This window comes from Battus philenor, unplaced genomic scaffold, assembly GCF_028537555.1.
Source record: "Battus philenor isolate CCGP_79_NKW_IND1 unplaced genomic scaffold, ilBatPhil1.0.hap1 SCAF_25, whole genome shotgun sequence".
In the NCBI taxonomy this organism is placed as follows: domain Eukaryota; kingdom Metazoa; phylum Arthropoda; class Insecta; order Lepidoptera; family Papilionidae; genus Battus; species Battus philenor.
The window spans coordinates 7,410,748-7,427,831 of NW_027181688.1; the positions used below are offsets into that span (position 1 = coordinate 7,410,748).

A 17,084-nucleotide genomic window follows, 5' to 3' on the forward strand; every position below is an offset into this window, starting at 1 on the left:
ACTATAGAAAGCACTTTCGAAAGGCATTTTACAAATAGGTATATAACTGTACCAGCTTGTATAAAAAAGGCAAATGTCTATTGGATTATTTGTGTTCCACTCGTAACATGGTTTTGTTTAAAGCACTAGTTTAATATTTTTCATGTTATTACATACGCCATAGACAAAGACAAGTTTTAACCACGAGTTGTACAGAATTGTTATTAATAATTATATCAATATAAAAAACCCAAGATTTTTGCAAAAGATTTCACCTTTATATATATTTCTTTATGCCAATAATATATTGACAATCATGCAACCCTTTCCATCATAAAAATTGGTTCATTTAAACAATAGAAGTTATGTTTTTTGTGATGGGCATGCCATGAAACTTCCTCTATTCTATATGAAAGACCTTTAACGGCAACACTGATATGAAATTATTGCTTGGAAGCACACATTTGTAATGAGGATAACCTTATGTGAATATCTTGGGTTTTATATATGTCATATAATATATATATGCGGGTAATATATAACGTATGTGTGTCACATGGTGTGGACGTGTCAACGGCGCCCCCTGTAGCCGCCGCGGCCACGGCGGTCGTCATGTTCGTTCTGGTAGCGGCCCTGACCATATCCTTGATTTTGACCTTGGCCTTGATAACCTCCTTTGTATCCTGTAGAATTCAATACTTTTATAATGATGATCACTAACTTATTAAGCCTTTACATACAAGGGCTCCAGAAACATTAATAACTTGTCTTCAAACAGAAGGGTTCCGCTGACAGAGACAATGTAAATGCTGTTCAGTTTTTAACATAACAAGAACAAATCACAAAACCATGGAAACAAAATGAAGACTGCATAGTCTTTCTTTTACAAAGCTGATCTTGGTTAAGGCATTGCTCATTTTTGCTAACATATTTAACAATAAATAATAATAGAAATCTTACATTATTCCATATTTTAACATATAACAGACTTTTTTAATGAAAATTATTTGGAACAAAATTCATTACCACCATAACATAATACATATATTAACTTCTATATAAATATAAACTTTTCCTAAAATTGCTTCAATATGAATAGAAAAAAAAAATTAAGTGCAAAGCATTAATATAAACCTGATTAAGTGCAAAAAATTAATATAATAATGAAATATTGAAAGGACATATAACACTGTCAATATATACATACTTCATATTAATTGGAACCATAATTAAGATTCTCATCCATAATAATAAAATATCATGCTGAAATTTCAATGGACAGGCCATAGAGCACATGTTGTCAATGCAGCAGAGACAGACAACCTTATAGAGGAGACCTATGTCCAGGAATGAACAAATTACAACTGAAATAATGAGATTTTGAAGACTTAGATAATAAAAGCAACAATAGTATAGTTATTAATGACGTTAATGGGGTCATAGTTCAAGATTTGTTTATCCTCAAAAATCTTATCATTAATAAAGAAACTGAACACATCATCTTGCAAATGTCGTCTGAAGATGTTGAAGACCACTACCAACTAGTCTTTTTGGAAATCTATGGGAAAGGGATATGTTCAGCAGTGAACTTCCTACAACTAAAATAATGATGATGAAATCCTTGATTTTAGCAGACTGATATTATAAGGAATAGTAGCATAGTTATTAAGATGGTAACATCACAGCTCAAGTATTTTGTGTTGTCTTTGAAAAGAATGATTGATATTTGTTGTAAGAGGTGGACAGACATCATATGAAGATTAGAAGATGAATGCTTTCAACCATTCCTTTTAGAAATCTAGAGAGACCTTAACAAAAAGTTGACATCTTAAGGCTGCATTGATCATAATACAAAATTAACCACTTTACTTGTTCAGGAATTTCAACAAGTGTATGAATTCCGTTCATGTTAATGTTTAGAAATTTATACATATACATATATATATATATATATATATATCTCTTGATCAATAAAACATTATTGCATTAGATAAACATGCCCATGGTTTTACTTCCTAGCATGATACTATGCTAATAATCTCAAAAGTCGAGTCTATAAAGTTATGCCACGTCCTTTTTAATGGTACCAACATTCCAAACCTAGCACTAGTCTCTGTACAAATACACGTTCGAATTTAACATTATAACAATATTTTCACTTTCAATTCTCAGAAAAGTCAATTAAAAAGATTAAATATTTGTTTCATTGTCATATATGTTTATTCCAACTGCTTGTTAAAATGTAATTAATTTTCTTTAATACAATATTATACAAGTCTATACATACCAGGTGTGGTATATCCTTGGTTATAACTGCCAGCACTATCATAACCTTGGTTGTAACCTCCATAGCCTCCCTGGCTATTATAACCTCCCTGGTTATTGTAGCCGCCCTGGTTGTGATTGTAGCCAGAATTCTGGTTCTGGTTATAGCCTTGGGTTTGATAACCTTGGTTGTAACCTCCCGGTGGTACTTCATAGGTTTGATAATTACGCTGATTTTGGTTGAAGTTTTGATTGTTTTGTGATCTAAAAATGAACGTCAAATATTGAATACAAGAATGTCATGTTCGTGACATTCACGCGATTTTATATTGTAGTGCTACCGAAACTGCTGCACTGAACACTTCCTCTGTTCGTTCAGCCGTTAACGCCTCGGCTCCACATGACCATGGTTTTTTAAAGCGCGTAATTTTTACATAGTTGCACAAGTAAGGTACATATTGAATTATTAACAATATTTTTTTAATAATATTAGTTGCTGAATATTAATGTTTCATTTAAGAAGTGTATACCAGAGATGGCCAACCTTTGAAAGATTATTTATAGCTCGCGACAAATGTAAACGAATTCACTTTTTATTTTTTTTGTAATTGTATATTAAAATTTGAATCGTTTGTTCGACATTGAAATCGTTTCGACAATTTATTTATTTTTAATTTACTGTAATATCTGATTACAATAAATTATTTGCGGCTCATGAAAAACTTCAAATTTAGAAAATTGGCTCATATTATCAAGCCGCTTGGCCACCCCTGGTATATACTATTAAGTTGCAAAGTGTATACCACTTATACCACATGGAACTTTTCATAGGTTTATTTCGATTTAAGAATGTGATTTTAATATACCTATATGTATAATAAATCTGAAATGTTCACAAAATTTCTTTTACTGGTTTACTATTAGCTTCCGTGTTTTTGCATTAATGGTTTTAACTTGTTTTGGTTTTAGGCCTTTTTATAAATCTCTATTTTTTGAAAGAAAGTTTGGTCTCTGTAAAACATTTCCATCTCGCAAAAAGACTTCACAATATATGGTCGATATTGTTAGTCTTGTGGGGTTGTCACATGTTCATTGAACTTAGGACTCGAGCAAGCTACTTGAATAAGTACTAACAATTATAAATATTAAACAAATCAAAGTTAAATATAAAAAAAACAAGATTAACTACTTTGTGTGTTTGTTCGAGTGTTTGTGTTAAGATCATATTTCATATAAATCACCTATTGTGATCTTGGCCTTGGTTGTAGCCACCTTGCACCCGACCACCGCGGCCACCACGCCCTCCACCGCCACGTCCAGCACTACCGTCTCGACCGCCTCTCTGACCACCGCCTTGACCACCGCCTTGACCACCGCCATGGCCACCGCCATAGCTACCGCCTTGACCACCGCTATGTCCACCGCCACGACCACCACCCTGCAATACCAAATAAAACTTGTTTACACATAATGATAATATAAAAATAAAGAAATAAAGTGTTTTTTTTTTGGATGTTCATCCATTTGTTATTTTGTCCAAAGTACTTGTTAATAATTGTTGCTGGTCCAATATATGTGGAAAGAGATCACGGTCAAAATAAAATATAAAACAACAATCAGTCAAAATCTATAATCTAATATATCCTACTATACATAACAACTCGACTATAAGGGACTCCAACTCAAATGTAGATATTTGCACGGGTTCCAATCAAAAATGCCCAGAATAATCACAAGCATCCCTTGGTATATAACAAATAATCAGTTATGTCATTCATATGATAACATAACTTCGTATAACACTAGTGCAAGATGGAAAAAAGGCAATATGGATACTCTAAAAAACTAGTAGCCAACCTAATAAGTAACAACACATAAAATTTTATAGACCCCCAAACGAACTAGTAGCAAAACTCGGGCTGAAAAGGAGGTAATAGTATATTCTGAACCAGTACTTTTTAGGGTACTCGAAACAAGTGGCGTACATCACCGATACACATACCGCACAAGACCAATAGCCCTTCATGACGACAGAAGAAATTTTTGACCATTCATTCACTTTGCTAATTGTTCTAATAAAAGAGATAACAACATTCCAGGATGAAATGCATAATAAATAAATACAGAATGATATAAAATATAATTTATTGTAATTATATTAATTATAATAAATTATATTTTATTATTAATATAATACAAATTCAATACAATGAGATTCTTCTACAATGAAATATTTTTGGGTTAATATCATTATTTACAAACATTTAATTCATTGGTTCAAGCTCCTTATTTTTTTACACATGTAAACAAAGATTTTAATAATATACTTACCATTAACAATGCTTGTGAACATTTTTATATACTTTATACTGGATAATAACGTTTACATGTATGCGACTGGCATGGAACTAACCTTTGAAAGTTTATGATGCTAGATCATACTATAAGAATTTGTACAAACTTTAAAATAGCTTAAAAAAATATGGATCACCTTTTTTTTAAGAATGTTTTTACTATTAAGTGCATAATAATAATTAATTTAATTAATATTTTTCCTACATTAGTAGTAGGAAAAATATTAAGTTGAGTAATTTTTAATTATCCTTATATAATTTATTTACCTAATAATATAAATAGAAGATTTTTTCAAATGTTTGATAATCGTTGTTAATAGATATATTGTTAAAGACAACCAGCAATCCAAAGTCTTGACTAAATTTGTGATATACATTACCTGTGGGGCAGATCTCTGTTGCCAGGAAGGCATCTCCGGTGGAGGCGGTTGCTGTTCATTGGGACGTCCACCTCTATCTGGCACCTAAAATCAAAATAATAGTTGCATAGTATTATTTAATTGTAAAGGTTCACGAAAAACACTGGATGAAGGTCATTCAAACCAGTTTTTTTGGAAGACTGCAAAGGTGAATATATATATATAGCAGTGGATATATATATGGCTATAGTCTCCCACAAGTGCCCATCATAAGTATCTTTTTCTTCTTTCTGTGACACTACAACTCGTTATAAGTCTTGGCCTCCTATATAATCTTATTCCATCTTGCTCTATCTTTTACCATCTTTTCCCAAGAGTGTCTACAGATATTCATGATATCTTCCTTTTCCTGCGTCTTCCTTGGAGTTGTTTTTGTTATATGGTATTAACCTGATGGTCATTCTTTCGAAGTGACGTGGCCATCTGAGCCTTTGTGACTTGCACAACCTGATTATTGTTTCATTGTGAATCAAATCATTCAGCTCATATTTCATTGTTATGCAGTACATCCAGTTATTTTCGCATGCCTGCCCAAAAATAGTTTGTATTGCATTGTAAGTATCAATTGAGTCAAGTTTCTTAAATCTAAAGTTATACAAGATATAACTTTTTAAGAAAGAATATATATATATAAATCTTATTTTATTGTTTAACTAATCTAAGAATCGATTTGAGTACTCTGTGAGTCTGAGCTAGTAATCTGGTGAACAGGGACTTCCTCAGAACCTAACTCAGAACTGATGCTATATCCATCCGATGACCCTCACATTCTTAAGTTGGGTTTTTTGAAAGGGACATTGGATGTTTGGATGGATCGTTTGGATGGATGCAGACAACTTATTTCAATGTAAAGTCTAGGATAAAACTTCTTGCTTAGTTTGCACATTATTCTGTGATAAGCTGTCTGCTGTGAGTTTTGCAATTATTTTAATAACCATTAAGTGTAGTCACACTCTGTGTAACTTACTGGCCATTACAGCCACAATACATTTAAGCGCTTAATTATTCTTACACGATTGAATTAAAATTCGCATGCCATCAATGATATAGTCACTGCCGCTATGTTAGGGTTGAATTTGTAATGTTTATATATACACCATCATGGTCCAATCTTTTTTGAAGTGCTCACCTCTATCTGCTATATATATATATATATATATATATATATATACATATATATACATACATATACATATATATATACATGTACATATATATACATGTATCAAAATTACTCATACATGTCATTACTATTTGTACTCACCCTTCCAATAATAACTTTATTAACATCCGACTGTGTGTTCTTTCTAACATTTGCACTGGATGTTTTATCCACTTGTAATAAAGAAGTTCTCGCAGCTAGGAAGTCAGATAACTTAACATCTGGCTTAACCTTCATATGCTCCCGTTTTGGTCTGTATGTTGATTGGATTTGATCTTTCTTTGTTTTCAAACGGTCTGACCACTGAAATGGTTTTAAAATTCAACTGTTAGATAAATATCATACAATGAAAGTTAAAAAAGGGCTACATAATTTACTGTCTTATGTAAATGCAAATAAAACATAATTGTTAAAGGTTTTACCAAACTTTAAAAATGAATGTATTGCTCATTTGCTATCAACTAATGTAAAAATTAATGGTTACAGAAATATTGAATAATGATATGATAATATTGTAACAAAAATAATTTTCAAAATTTAGTTTGCCATGCAGAAGCTTAATACTTCTAAAAGATATTAGCTTATTGCATTTCGATAGTTTCAGAGTGACCGCTTTATACAGGGTGATAAAAAATAGGTGTAAAAGCTTTCAATCAATTTGCTGACAAATGAAAAATTCATTCACCCCTTTAAAGACCAATCATACTGACACTTATATACATGACTCTGATTTCTTAAAAAATGAACTTTGATAAATACATGTATATAAATGTATAAACAAGTTCACCACACTTATTAATGTCACTGATATGGCTTGAAGAATTGCTAATTTGAAGAGGCATGGCATATCAATCATGCAATCAATGACTGTTGAGTTTGGATAAATTCTCGAATGGCGACAAAGAGCCGGTAAACGCGGCGTGATAAGGCTCCCCACTAGGTGTATCGACGACATAGTCAAAGTTGCCGGAATTCATGGAATATGGGCAGTGCAAGACTAGTCATCGAGGCAATCATTTGAGGGAGATCCCTGCCTTTATCCACAACCATTTATCAGATGACATGGTGATGATGGTGACAGACTATATAACAATAATACATGCCTCAAAACTCTGTATAGTACACTCTAGCCGAGTTATTAGAGTCTCCCTTCTCAACCTGTATTCTTCAAACATTTCTGTAAAAGTATTTTCTAGTTGCTTCCACTCCTTCTCTGATAAAGATTTGTTGTATAATGGCTTTCCAATCAATTGTTCACCTGGAATATTATTTTTAATATTATATATATTTTTTAAATAATTCATTCACAATGACTTTAGTAAAATACTCTTAAACACTTGGAACACAAAGGCACAGGTACACACGAAGGCATTTTAATTTGTGTGTCACCATGGTTGAGATCAAAATCATTGTAGTACAAAGATCTGAAAAGTACTGTATCAGAAAGGCTTCCTTATCCACTAAGTCCTCATTTCCTTCAAGTTGTGCTGCTTATGCAATAGAATTTAGTCCAAAGACCTATTATATTTTATATTAACCAATAATAAAAATTTATGGGCTACACAATAAGTTTTACAAAGACAATGGAAATATTAGCAATTTTCTATAAGAATATTGAAAATCTGAATCATTTCTTTATTATTATATTACTTTGTCTTAGTTAAAATATGAATACAAAGCACCCTACTAAACTTCATACTGTCAAATAATGCATAATTTGGTTGCATAGAAGAATTAAATTATATTTTAGAATGGTTTTTTTTTATTATTTGATTTAATATCTTAATTATAAACAAGAATAACTTATAAAATTTTTGTTCATATTGCATATAATAAAAAACTTTATACATTAAATTTATATTTTTATATTTCTTTTACATAATGTACTGTCATAATGGAAATACAAAAAAGTAAGAATTCTCGAGCTTGGACTCTAGTATTTTAGAATAAACCTTTTTTTTTAAATGCACAGTAAATTACAAATCCAAAAATGTATAAACAAGTAATGAATAAATAATAATAAATTACTCCAACATTGATAATTAAATAAAACTTAAGGTAAAACTCACCTTCTTTCTGAATGGTGTCTTTTAACTTGGCTTCCAATTTAGTGAACAATATTTCAGGTGTGATATTGGGTGGAGGCTTGTTGAATTTTAATGCTATCAAAATGTCCTTCAGATCTTTGGCCGTGGGAGATTCTTGCTGAAAACATTAAGAAATGAAACTGTTTTAAACAATTATTCACCAAAATGAATCCTGAATTTTACATAAAATGAACAGGTTATCAAACAATAAACATGAGGACACATTGGGTGTAAAACAGAGAGCAGCCAAGATCTTTAAATTATGGTGGGGACCTTGAACTAACAAGTGTAGTATAGGACATGCACCCATAAGGTGAACAGAAAATCTTATTAAAGATTTGGAAGACGCAAAATAATTGAATGATTGAATTAAAAAGTGACCAAGAGGTTTTACTTTTGATTTATGCAATTCTTCTTTGGCAACATTTCCTGGCATCAATACATTTTTGTTCACCCGCATTTACCTGTACTTTAAAATAAAATAACATTGAAAACACTAGTATTTTACAAGGCATGTTATATATATACATACATTATATGTTGGTCATAAAGTTGTTCCATCTCTCATTAATTTTAGACTTTAAATGAGATATATGACATTATGTCTCATGGTAATGAGAAAAACTTAAATAAAATTTCATATCATACTTGGCACAAACCTTAAATTTGGTTACTAAAATTATCAGTCTAATAGAAAGTTGATAAATCTATAGTGTGTTTACCATAACAATTTCCATTCCGGAGCCTTGCTTCTCTTTTGGACAGTCTACACTGACCATCCTTGCAGCCATTAGCTCTGATATTAAATAATCTAAAAGGAGTAGTCTGTCGTCTTTGCTTTGGAGACGTGATGACATATGACCTGAAACATAAAAAAAAATTTCTTATTAATATTTTCACCTACTACATCCATATGGTGGTTCCTCCACCACATTATGAGTAAAAGGCAAATATATTTATATACCATTCCTCACTGTCAATAGAATCTGATACATTTCAATTTTCTAGTTACTAAACTAGCTGCTACTGTTAAGAGGCAGTGATGCCACAGTAGACATACCTAGATTGAATGTAAAGCAGTGAGACACAGTAAAAACAATTACTATAGTTCAAGCAAGGCTAGACTAGAGAATTTGTACTAGACTTCTTGTAAAAAGACTAACAATTAGATTAGTGCATACTTGATAGAGAAATATTGCAATGTCTTAATGAAACAATGAAAAAAAAGCTAGAACTTTAGTCTATTTGAAATATGTCAATAAATCATTTTTCTTGTATATATCACCTGTAACTAAACATCTGTATGGGCAGCCCAATTCTTTTAAAAACGAACTCAACTCCAGGAGAAAGGAGCTTGATTCATCAGGATCATTCATCATATTAATGGTTTCTTCCATTTTACACAATTTCTTGATTTCTTCAGCGAGAATGTGAACAAGTTTTGTGAACTCTAATGACTTTGGACCACCTTCCAATGCTTTGGCGAATGCCACTTCATCTGATAATGGGCCCTCATAACTGGAACAAATTAAGAAAAGTAATGGAAAGACAGAATTAAGTATTTGAGAGACTTTTTACACACATGCAAAATAATCAGCCAAGTTATTATGTAAAAAAATGAAATGAAAAATATATATTGACTGATTGTCCATGCCTAGGTCTTGAGTTAAAAGGGATCTTAAAAGCTTCCATGCACATTTAGTCTAAGGAGCTTCAAAGCATCAAGTGACCTATTCAACACAGTAAAAACTTTTAATGATTTATATAAAAGCCAAAGATAAGGCTGCTGAGTGTTCATGCTTAATTATATTAGAGGCTTAGCTGTACCACCAAGGGTTACTAACTACTGCATCAAGTTTTAGGTGAATTTAGCATGAACTGTTTTTGTTTTGTAGCAGAATTTCACTTTAATCAAAAACAATTGTTAATGACATAAAAAATACTTTATCCATGTATGTATGTGTATATGTACATAAACACATATTCACCACCAAACCTCGAACAACCAGCATAAAGTAAAAGTAAAATGAATTTTTATCTTGGTATAAAATAATTAATATTAAGTCCATATATGTAAGTGTTCTCTAATATTTCTTCTATTACATATAGTTTACTACAGATGTAACTGAATTCAACATAATTGTGAATAAATATGGAATTTATGTATCTAATAAACTGTTTAAAAACAATTTTTTTTATATTTGAAATTCATCAATATTCACCATATGCAAAATAAAGGCACTTGCCCTAAAATTCTTACAATATAATAGTATAATTAAATAATAAAAAAATATTATAATTTATAGATTTTCTCATGAGCCTGGATCCATAAAACATTACATATTCTACCAGATTGCCATCATGCTTTTGAATTGCTTAGCCAGTCCTATGGGGTTACTATGAATTGAAACATTATAGGACTTTCTGAATACATTTAGCATCATAATTTAAGGGTATAACATTGTTATCTAGACTGACAAATTTTATATACACAAATAAACAAAAAAATAATACAACATTGCACAATATAATTTTGATCACGAAATTATGCAAATTATAAATTTTGAAATCAATGGGAACATCGTAGTATACAAAATTGGGAATTTCTTGGTAACAGCTTTTAATTACTTTGCCACATAACCAATTTTCAACAAGTTTCCTGCAGTACGACGACCGATAATAAATATTTTAATAAGGTGAACTCATCAGTTTTAGACTGTACAATAATATATAGACACAAGAACATGCCCAAATTCTTATTTGGTCATAAATTTTGTTAATTTCACATTAAAAACAATCTTATAACCCTGAAAAAGTAATAGCAAATACTTACCCCAAATCGTTCAGTGAGTCTAATATATCATTCTCCATTTTAATATTTTATTTTGCGATTACGTAGGGCATACAAAATACAAAAGATTCTTATATAAATATAAAATTAGCACCGGCAGTACAAAAAGCCGAATTTCTAGAACAGATTTGAACGATCATAGACTAGAAACATATCTCTTGTAGACGAAGCATTTTGTCTATGCTCTCGAAAAAAAGCCGCAATTTCCATAAAATAAAATTGTTAAACATATTAAATTAGCAAAATGCTAACTAAAACTAAGTTGTGAATAAAAAAATAGAATCTTTTAAACTAACTTTAATAAAACTGCGAAGACATTTAAAATAGTAAACAATTGAAGACATAAGCAGGGTTCTATTGAGATGATTACCAGACCGTATTCTTTCACCAGACAGAGTTGATACTAGAAAATGTACAACTTTAAGCATTTGCATGTTTGCCCACAATGTCAGTTTAAAACGAAACCACAGTTTACAGGGTCCGGATACTTTTCATGTTTTGTTTGTTGATTGTTTTTGTTTAAACAACGTAATGGTTGTTTTTGACTGGTTTCTATTTAACTTGGGAATTTGTGTTTTTACCGTTGTCATGTAATTTTTAATTCAATTGGTCTGTACCTTGGTGTAATTCTTAGGCAACACTAAAAAACTAAATTTTAAAACCCCAGAGATTTTTTCATGATTATTTGAATTTTGTTCAAATCTTCACGCGAAGAACGTCCTCTTTCAGATCCTTTGAAAAAAAACACTTGTGACTGTATACAGCTCTAACAATAGTTTTATGAAGAGTGCTTTGAAAATATTAGTCTACCATTTCGTTTTGTGAAAAGGATTCTTACCTTAGAAAATATCAGAAACAGGCAATAATAATGAAAGTATACCATTGAAAACATTTATTAGACATTTGCACTTTTATATGTAATACGAAGCCGATAAATGGATGCATCGCAAAATCTATTAATATCTTTAAATAAAAATAAATTTAACAATTACTGAATCAATGTATCACGTCATGATTGTGATGTGATCGAAAGAGCATCATTACTGCAGGTTAACAATTTTATTTCCATTTTGATGGATTTTGATAAATCGAGTCGCCCAGTCGATCTTCAACGACTCCCGAAAACGTTGAACTAGTTAAGAGCAGTTGTCGCGTACTGTTGCTCTTAAATTTTTTATTATTTTATATTTTAGTAGTATATTTTAGTTATTTTAATTACACGAATTATTACGGTTACGGTTTTTTGGAACAGTGTCACCGAAATTAATTCCATATTTATTTTACAAAAAAGAGCTGTACGGTTTATTTAAAGTTTAAACGTTAGCGATGTTTATTAAGAAATTGGTTTTATAACACTTGCTTTTTAATATATATATATAATAATATAACATGTGTGCCATAATTTAAAATGTTATGTAAAAATTAAAACGAATATTTGATAAATAAAAGAAAACTCGTGACGCCTAAATTTCTTGTAAAAAAAAGTGAAATCCTTAATAAACCCGAGTTTAGTACGCATATATAATAGTTCCACAACATATCTTAATAGTTCCTTTTCTTAGTTATAAATCTAAAATTAAAAGTATATAATTAATAAGATTTATTATACACTTGAAAAGTTTTTAGTTGATCGAAATGGGTAGATCTTGGATTGTCGACTTATTTACATGATTGACATTATAACGCACACATGCAAAATTGTTAAATTTGATCTAAAAAGTTTTTTTGAGTTTCTGGCCACCTTTTCTCAGCAGATCAGTATTCCGAGCCGGTGATAGCTTTTTACTTATATGTACGCTTAAAAGACGATATGTATATTAAACAAGCATTTGATGTGAGGTTTAAAATGGCTGCAAAAAATTTCTTTACTAATATTATAATAACACTTTGGATTGAGTAATGAGATATAGCGATTGATTACATCATTTTTTTAACCCAAAAACGCCTTCTGCAAGGCATAAACCTTCCCTAAAGATGTCTGGGTGCATATACCATAATCGGCACGCATGGTAGGCTGGTTGGTTATTGCAGTGGACGCTGCAATCAAACCACCAGAAACTGGTTCATGAGTAGTGGCGATATTATATAACTAATGTACAAATTTCCAAATACATAATATTTTATCCCAGGAATCGAACCTGAGACCTATGATCGCTATTCTTAGTCCCTTACTGCTGTGCTACCACTGGTCAGTTTACTCATTGACTTCATTAAACTTTCTACCGCATCATTAAATCATAAGTTGTCCAGTTAACAACATCTTTTAGTTACATTATTGTTACTTTCTCTACGGAAAGTGAAACGTATACAGTATAAACTTAACGTGTGTTTTAACGCATATATGATTTTGTCTGTTGGCATGCAGTTGGGTATTACACAACTATATACATGATGATCATCTTATTACCTAGGTAGCTGTATTCATCTGGAAGCGGCCTGCCAGAGTAATAGCACTTTGAATAAATAGAAAAAAACTTCTTAGTGGTTCTTCTGTATATGTAGTGTATGTATAGTGTCCACCTGTATGCAGAGTAATTGATAAAATCTCTAAAGATTGTACGTGTGCTACGACCATTATCCTTAATAAGACCGTAATTTCATTTGGATATATATTACGAATATTGCTACATCAACTTGATCATCGTCATCATTTTAGACATAGGACTTCTATTACTAGACATAGGCCTCCTCTATACTTGCTGACACCGTGGAGAATGACCTCCCGTTACCTGGCTCCGTTGAGGCGATGGTATAGAACGAGCGGTCATGGGGCCCTGGTATAATCTTTTGCGAAAAAGTAATATTGCAGAAGGAGGCTGCAGAGAGAGAGAGAGAGAGAAAGAGAAAGAACATCTGAGCTCCCCATCCGCAGTCCAAGACCTGGACGTCGGAGGGAGTTTTACCGATCCTTTTTCTAATCCCCTTATCCATGGCCTTTGTGACGAATTGGCGGTGATCCGTCGCAAGTAAGGAGTTGAGGCACTATGTCACCGCCGTTGAAACTACGCTAGTATGCGAAGGCGATTCCGTAGTTTCAGCAAAAGGCGTTCATAAAGACCGTGGGGTTTTAGCTGGCGGGGCACCCCTTGCAGAATTTCCCCGAGTAAAACAGGCCTCATCTATACATTTCGAATAAGACCGGTAGCGAAACTGCCACCGCCAAAGGAATATCTTAACAATGTCGTCTGTCCACGTTGTAGATAGATGTCCTACGCTGAGCTTGCCGGTCCGTGGTGTCCACTCTAGAACCGTAAGGCTCCAAAAGCCATTCCTTTTGCGTGGAATATCCTGCCCACTGTTACTAAAACATGCCATTCCGGTGGACTGCTGGTGTGTAAATCCGAGAAAGTCATCTCTATAGCTTATTAAACGACTTAGAGCTTACCGATAAGTCATCACTGGTAACACGTATTGGTTTTATACCTTTCGTCTTAAGGCATTCAGGGATATTGGACTAAAACACTTAATAAATTACAGCAAGTTAGGTAATACAATTATATATATATATAAATATATTATATTTATTATATTCTTTGTGTTGTATACTTTAAATTATATTCTTAATTAATATTTTTTCTTTTCTGAGTAAGCACTGTTTCTTTATTATTTGACTCGGTAAAAACAGATTATATATGTGTGGCGATTAAATCGAGTAACAGTCTAACATCTTATTCTTATCTTAGTATATATATGAAAATAATTTGTTCTTTTAGTGATTGATAACATTGAGACAATTAAATTTCTGCACATACTATTGTTACGATATTTTATGCGTATTTTCATTACTGTAATTAATCATTAATTACCCATAGTATAATAAAAAAAATTAATGAAAGCTCTGAAATGTCAACATTAATTTTATTGTACAGATTAAAATCATCAACAATTTTAAATTGCGTAACGTATTTTGATCATAACAAACGTCGTAGTTTGAAAAGAGAATGTACGATTTTTAAAGTGATTTTTAGTTGCCTGTTTGGAATGTAAAATAATATATAATCATGTGTTTGCGTGATAAATGCGTATCATAATGCAGGTGTAAATGTGCGTTATCGTGACATGCAAACGATTTAATCAAATATGATAAAGTATTTTTCTTAAATAGATAATATTTTTTGTGATTAATTAACATCGCAAATTTCCTCCTTGAAATATATTTTTCTTCGCTTGGCGCCAAACGTCAACTTAAAATATTTGTTGTTTTTTTTTAAAGATGTTTAGTCTCTGCAAGGCATAGACCTCTGCTATATATCGCCACGATCACAGGTCTTACGCTGCCCGCATCCGCTTAATTATGTCGTCGGCCCACCTAGTGGGGTTATACCCACGCCGCGTCTACCGATTCGTGGTCACCACTTGAGAATCTTTCGGCACCAACAGCCGTCGGCTGCACGAATGATGTAGCCCGCTGCTGCTTTAGACGAGCAATTCTTCTAGTTACGTTCGTGGCTTCCATGCTTCTGCTTTTTATTTTTAGTTTATTAGCTCGCGGATTTTGGATCCGCGAGCCCTGAGTCCGATGAAGTTGTAAAAGACAAAACGGCTAACAGCACGCTTGATGCGCACGCATTCGAATATAGCCCATACTTCTGCATAAAAAAAAACTAAAAAGTACAATGTTTGCATTGCGCTAAAGTAGTATACGACTAACTTGGCTTTGCGATGGTCTTAAAAGAAAAAAATTATTATGTTATTGAATACAAAAAATATCACTTAAGAATCCGTTATTTTACTTTTTTCTTGATTTGTATTATTTTAGTGTTAGTTACAAAATTATATATGAGTTAAGAAAGAAGTAACATTCAAAAGCGAAAGTTTGTTTAGGAATGTCAATGATATCTATTTTGTGTAATATACTTAGTTGACTTTCAATTGAAATGTTTTTAAAAATAAAGTGAGTTTAAGTAAAAACTTTTAATATTGACGTTTCCAATCAGGTGCACATGTATTTGCTGCCCAAACACGTTCTCCACACACGCTCCGACTGCCTGTCCCACAATCGCAGTCTATTCACGACGTAAAGCAACCAATCCACTACGTAACGAACGAGCGCCACAGTTGACCGCGTTGGCTGACGCGGCGCACGTCTGTGCTTGTGCGCACTTTTTACTTTTAAAAAGTTAGCCGTCAAACTCTCAAACTCGTTTCATTTTCAATTATTATTATAATTTAATTTTAGGAATGTAACTGAATTATTATAATTAAATTCAATATTGTGCCATAATTGTAGTGATGTTATATTGTGCGGAGTAGATTTTTAAGAGAATAAAAAAAATGGGTGTTTTAACGAGGTTCATTTTTGTGGCCGTCTTGCTGCCTTGTGTTTTGGGCCAAGCGCAAACGGAGTGTTTTGGTGCTGGCAGCGTGGCCGGGGCGGCTATTGGTGCATTCATTGGAGCCCTATTATTGGTCGCAGCAGCTTATTATTTTAGGAAATTATATTGGAAATCACGCAAAGGTAAGCTATTATCTTATTATTTTTGACGGTTGCGGTTTTGCTTGGGACGCTTGCGGCGTCATCACGAGCGTAAGATCACTTATTGTTAAGTGCTGGATGTAATCTTGATGTTACCGTTACAGATAAGTGTTAAATAATTTAAATTTAAATTCTGACAAAGGTAGATAGATATTATTATTTTTTTAAATGTCTAATGCTATAGATTCTTACAAAATTGATACAAGCAGAAATTTGATCCTTTAATAAGTTTCGTTGATTTTATTTTCCGTGCAGTCGTTGGTTACGGAGCGACATTTTTAAAACTTTTGCGCGCCCTAACTTACGAATACGAACATCGGGACACGAGAACTGTTTTTGTTGACAACCTACTATTATGCATTTATTCAAAAATCTTTATAAATTTTCTCTGAATACTTAAGTAATAATTCCATAGATTATATTTTAAATATCTGATACGTGGATTAATCGCACAGAATCACTAATCAAAATTTATATATACTCGTACGTAT

At 32.1% G+C, this 17,084-nt stretch overlaps 2 protein-coding genes across 2 annotated transcripts in view; one reads left to right on the plus strand and one right to left on the minus strand.

The window, feature by feature from the left end:
• Positions 1–457: 457 nt before the first annotated feature.
• Positions 458–11,244, minus strand: LOC137924940 (protein FAM98A). Its single transcript, XM_068768357.1, has 10 exons — positions 11,100–11,244; positions 9,552–9,784; positions 8,989–9,128; positions 8,249–8,384; positions 7,283–7,437; positions 6,282–6,482; positions 4,979–5,062; positions 3,486–3,682; positions 2,267–2,508; positions 458–662 (listed from the first exon to the last, which is right to left on the minus strand). Exons 1-10 carry the CDS (start codon positions 11,135–11,137, stop codon positions 550–552), a joined length of 1,539 nt encoding a protein of 512 aa, XP_068624458.1. The 5' UTR covers positions 11,138–11,244; the 3' UTR covers positions 458–549.
• A 4,931-nt stretch (positions 11,245–16,175) lies between these two features.
• Positions 16,176–17,084, plus strand: part of LOC137924919 (serine-rich adhesin for platelets-like) — a 79,238-nt gene continuing 78,329 nt past the window's right edge. The window contains exon 1 of the mRNA XM_068768328.1: positions 16,176–16,575. Coding sequence (XP_068624429.1) covers positions 16,392–16,575 — 184 coding nt within the window. The 5' untranslated portion in view covers positions 16,176–16,391. The remainder of the gene's footprint in view (positions 16,576–17,084) is intronic.